The following is a 5,514-nucleotide window of genomic DNA, read 5'->3' on the forward strand; positions in this document are numbered from 1 at the left end:
TTTTTTGTTGTTATATACCTGGATGACTGAGAAAACAAACTTTGTGTTCTTTACACATTTGTTTTCAAATGAGTTTGTTATTTTTTCTCCAGTGACACATTTGACTCCAACTACTGCTTGTGCATCTTGAGGATGATGGATGGACTGGATATCTCTTTTGATTTAGAATATGAAGGTTTGATGAAATAAAATGTTTTTCCCACTGTGCTGAACAACCACAAATTTACATATACATTTAAAACTCAACACAAGTTATAAACATACTGTTGATTCCACAGGAAATCAAAGTTTTGAGCCTCAAGAAACGGTGGAAAACCAGGACGAGCAAACCATTGATGAAGACGGAGGTAAGAACCAGCATCATCATACAAATTTAATCCAATAATTTTTTTAATTATTATTAGGGGTGAGAATACATTTTGTTTTAATTAATCCAATAAATGGAAGTCATGTATAAATACTAGATTAACTAAAACCTAAACATGCATTATATTGTACTATTATATCATTACATTAAATGGTGCAATATACATTATCCCTATTTGTGTGATCTTGTAGCATTTGGATAAAAATATCAACGATAAGTGTGGTTTGGGTTTTTGTTGTTGTTTTTTTCCACATAGACTTGTTATGACTTTAGTGTGACTTTTTATTTAAGTATGTATAATTTAAAGCTGTCATATAGACAAGTAACCCACTTTTTGAAATTGTCAGTAATGTTCCTACCACAACACTCCAGAGTGTGTAAATACTGGATTAGGTGAAACGCTGTGTCATGAAACTGTTGCTACCACCAGCTTTGTTTGTTGTTGAGCCTGCACGTCTTATGTGGAATTTTCTTCTTTCTGTTTGTCCTTCACCGGGGTTTATAGCCGATGATGTGTTTGATGAAGGGGACAGTGATCAGATCAAGACAGTGTTTCAAAATGACCAGGGCAAGAAAACCATTGACGTCTATTGGATCGCAGATGATGGAGGTGAGTATAAATCACACAGAAGAATAAGATAGTTGCTACTATTGAATAGACAGATGTTTTTAAGTTTTTCTTTTAGTTGTAATATTGTGCTTTTTGGTTCCTAAAACAAACAAACAAACAAACAAACAAAAAAACAAACAAAAAAAAAAGTCTACTCAATCACTATACAAAAAACAAGTTACCTTTATTCATAAGGATTTCTCTTGTTTTCTAAGGTTTGACATTGCTGGTCCCTTACCTGTTCACCAGGAGAAAATGCTGGCACAGATGTAAAGTCAGGGTATTCATTGTGGGAGATGAGCAGAACATGGAGGAGGGCCGCAATGAGTAAGTTGGGGGGGGGGGGGGGGGGGTTTATTCACAAAGAATTTGTTTTTCCAAACCTTGCTATGAAAATCTCAATCCAACTCGTACGGTAATGTGTTTGATTAATGTGTTTGATTATTAGGCTCTGATCATATTCAGGAAATATATATTTTCCCAACTTGATAATATAGATCCCTGACTGAAACAAAAAGTAAATGAGCAAAAAACAAACAAATTAAGGTGAGACTTATGGGTATGCGACATTATTGAAAAAGCTATCTGCTTGTATAAACTGTGGGTAATTTTACATTGAATGTTAAACTGCTCAGTTGGGAAACTAAATCTCTGCATTATAATATATTTAAGCAGATACATATATCATTTATACATGTATTTGTGCAAGCTGATCATTTTATCATTGAACACCTGTGGTTTAAATGTATGAGAGCGAAGTAGCAAAGACAAATATATTGTGTATTTGACTGTTTTGTTTTTTTTCAGGATGATTGCTCTGCTGAAAAGGTTCCGTCTGGATGTCAGTGATGTTATTGTCATGACAGATGTTGAGAAATGCCCTCAGTCCAAGAGGTATATTTGAACAGACTCTTTTATAGTCACTGCTCACAAAAATCCCCTTAAACCAATTTAATTAAAATAGATTTGTTTTAAAAAGTGTATCTATTTATTTAAAGGGGGTTGTTTAAAAATAAGAACATCTTTGCATCAGTAGTTTAAAGATCATTGTGTAATAAAAATGAGGGTCAAGATGAATACAGTGGTGTATGAATGTTTGTGAACTGTTTAGAATTTTCTATATTTCTGAACAAATATGACCTAAAACATCATCAGATTTTCACACAAGTCCTAAAAGCAGATAAAGAACCCAGTTAAACAAATGAGACAAAAATGTTACACTTGGTCATTTATTTTTTTGGGAAAATGATCCAGTATTACATATTTGTGGTGGTAAAAGTATGTGAACTTTTACTTCAGTATCTGGTGTGCCCCCCCCCCCCCCCCCCACCCTGTGCAGCAACAACTAAACATTTCCAGTAACTGTTGATCAGTCCTGAACACCTTGGAGGAATGTTCGTCCATTCCTCTGTACAGAACAGCTTCAACTCTGGATGTTGGTGGTTTCCTCACATTAACTGCTGCTTCAGGTCCTTCCACAACATCTGGATTGGATTAAGGTCAGGACTTTGACTTGTCCGTTCCAAAACATGAACTTTATTCTTTTTGAACATTCTTTGGTAGAACCACTTGTGTGCTGAGGGTCATTGTGTTGCTGCATGACCCACCTTCTCCTGATATTCAGTTCATGGACAGATGTTCTGACATTTTCCTTTAGAATTATCTGATATCATTCAGAATTCATTGTTCCATCAATGATGACAAGAAGTCCTGACCCAGATGCAGCAAAACAAGCCCAAACCATGATACTACCACCATGTTTCACAGATAAATAAGGTTTTTCTGCAGGAATGCAGAGTTTTACTTTCTCCAAACACTTTTCATTTAAACCAAAAAGTTCTAGTTTGTTCTCATCTGTCCACAAAACATTCTTCCAACAGTCTTCTGTCTTGTCCACGTGATCTTTAACGAACTGCAGACGAGCAGCCATGTTCTTTTTAGAGAGCAGTATCTTTCTCCTTCAACCCTGCCATGAACACCATTGTTGTTGAGTTCTCCTGATGGTGGACTCATGAACACCAACATCAGTCAATGTGAGAGAGACCTTCAGATGTTAAAAGTTACTCTGGAGTCCTTTGTGACCTCACTGACTATAACACTCCTTGTTCTTGGAGTGATCTTTGTTGGTCCACCACTCCTGGGGATGGTAACAATGGTCTTGAGTTTCCTCCATTTGTACACAATCTGTCTGACTGTGGATTGGTGGAGTCCAAACTCTTTACGTTTTGTAACCTGTTCCAACCTGATGAGCATCAACAACTCTTTTTCTGAGCTCCTCACAAGTCTCCTTTGTTCCTGTCATGATCCACTTCCACAAACATGTTGTGAAGATCAGACTCTGATCGATCCTGTTCTTTAAATCAAACATGGTGTTCACTCACACCTGATCATCATCCACTGATTGAAAACACCTGACTCTAATTTCACCTTCAAATTATCTGCAAATTCTAGAGGGTCACATATTTTGCAACTCACATATATGTAATATTGGATCATTTTCCTCAATACATAAATGAACAAGTATAATATTTTGTCTTGTTTGTTTAACTGGGTTCTCTTTATCTACTTTTAGCACTTGTTTGAAAATCTGATGATGTTTTAGGTCATATTTATGCAGAAATATAGAAATAATAATATATTTGGGTCTGCTCCCCAGTCGCAGCCTCCCTCTGCTGTGCCACAAGGTGATGCAGGTGCAGAGAACGCTCCCCACCACACAGTGATAGCTCCTCAGTACAGGGCCCTCCCAAGTCCTGCTCTCCGCAGCTTCCTTCTTTTACAAACACATAGAGTCCTCCCCCCTGTGTTTATCCCGACCGATGGTCACGATCCGCTCAGAATAACTGAGGACTGTTGATCTGGAAGGCTGAGTCCAGGATTTTGTTGGTGCCAGGTTTCCATTAGGCAAAGAACAGCACAGTTCTTCATCTCTGTAGAAACACTCATCCTCAGATTTAACAAGTCCACTTTGTATCCAGTGAGCGTACAGAGGCCAGAAAGAGAGTAGGAATCAGTGGTTTTTCTAGCCTTTAGCTGAGCCAACGCACCCCTCGCTTCCCCCCTCTTCCTCCTGACCCGTTGCTCCTCGCCCTCACTGCGCCATTCCACTGTCCTCAGGAGCCACTATTTCAGTATTCACTATTTTAAGAGGTTTTACCTACAGACCATCTTTTGTTTTTAAAAAGCTTTTCAAGCCCTTATATTACCAAACCAGTTTTCCAGAACAAACTAATTTGTGCCTGTTTCTTTTCTGGTGGCTTTGCAGCCTGAGCAGGTTTGTGGACAGTGTCGCCCCCTTCAGGCTGTATGATGAGCAGCAGGAAGGTGTCTCGGTGCAGGAACTGAGACAAAATGCTCCTTGGAAAATATCTGACAAAGAGTTTGAAGCCTTCAAACTTAAGGTGTGTGTTTGGTCATTTAACACATGGAGCAAAATACGTTTTTTAATCTTGGACGTGCCTTTGACACAAGTTCTTTGCATTCTTCTTTTATAGTCACAAAGTAAAGTGAGGCTGAATGAAATCATCCGGAAGAATTCACAACATACTGCTCTTGTTCTTGTGTGAGTACACAGTTTATTTTGTCTAAAAATGTTCATATATCACAAGCTCAAGAAACTCATGTTGTTTTCAGCAGAGCACATTTAAAAAAAAATGTACTTTACCAAAACATTTAGTAGACTGCGATAGAAACGAATTATGTTATCCATCCATCCATCCATCCATTATCTTTACCCGCTTCTTCCATTTTGGGTCACGGGGGCCGCCGGTGCCCATGTCCAGCAATCACTGTGCGAGGGGCGGGGGACACCCTGGACGGGTCGCAAGTCCATCACATGGACACATGGAGACAAACGAGACAAACAACCATTCACTCTCTCACTCACACCTAGGGACAATTTAGAGTTACCAATCAGTCCAACATGCATGTTTTTTGTCTGTGGGAGGAAACTGACGTACACGGAGAAGACCCATGCATGCACAGAGAGAACATGCAAACTCCACCCAGAAAGGCCCCTGAACCGGGATTTGTAACAGGGACCTGCTTGCTGAGAGGCTGCAGCTCTACCAGTTGTGCCACCGTGCTGCCCCAGAAATAAACATTATGACCAAATATAAAATGACAAACTTTACTCCTTGGTCATGCACTAGACAACGTGTTCTTGTTTTATAATATGTTCATATAATTGTGATCTTTTTGCTTTTAGGAGCCTTCCAGTGCCCCAGAGTGACTGCCCCAGTGCTCTGTACATGGCCTGGCTGGACACTTTGACCTGGGGTCTCCACTGCCCCACCGTGTTAATACGAGGAAACCAACAAAATGTCCTCACCTTCTATTGCCAGTAAATAATCTCTGCGAAAGTTGGAGGAGTCTCACAAGAATGGATAACTTAAGGCACTAACTTTAAACAAATCCTTGAAAAATGATAAAAAGATGGAAAAACATGTAGGGAAAATACATAAAGTGTTAAAAACACGTTTCATTTCACATTTCATAGCTCCTATCAACCAAAAAAAAAAAAAAAAAAAAAAAAAAA

At 38.7% G+C, this 5,514-nt stretch overlaps 1 protein-coding gene across 1 annotated transcript in view; it reads left to right on the top strand.

The window, feature by feature from the left end:
* Window positions 1–5,431, top strand: part of LOC119414823 (solute carrier family 12 member 3-like) — a 46,704-nt gene extending 41,273 nt beyond the window's left edge. The window contains exons 16-23 of the mRNA XM_037681948.1: window positions 74–175; window positions 279–347; window positions 873–977; window positions 1,193–1,304; window positions 1,785–1,871; window positions 4,243–4,378; window positions 4,472–4,539; window positions 5,185–5,431. Of these exons, the coding sequence (XP_037537876.1) occupies window positions 74–175; window positions 279–347; window positions 873–977; window positions 1,193–1,304; window positions 1,785–1,871; window positions 4,243–4,378; window positions 4,472–4,539; window positions 5,185–5,323 (818 nt within the window). The 3' untranslated portion in view covers window positions 5,324–5,431. The remainder of the gene's footprint in view (window positions 1–73; window positions 176–278; window positions 348–872; window positions 978–1,192; window positions 1,305–1,784; window positions 1,872–4,242; window positions 4,379–4,471; window positions 4,540–5,184) is intronic.
* Window positions 5,432–5,514: the final 83 nt, after the last annotated feature.

Source organism: Nematolebias whitei, chromosome 1 (genome assembly GCF_014905685.2).
Source record: "Nematolebias whitei isolate Nwh7 chromosome 1, NemWhi1, whole genome shotgun sequence".
Classification (NCBI taxonomy): Eukaryota; Metazoa; Chordata; class Actinopteri; order Cyprinodontiformes; family Rivulidae; genus Nematolebias; species Nematolebias whitei.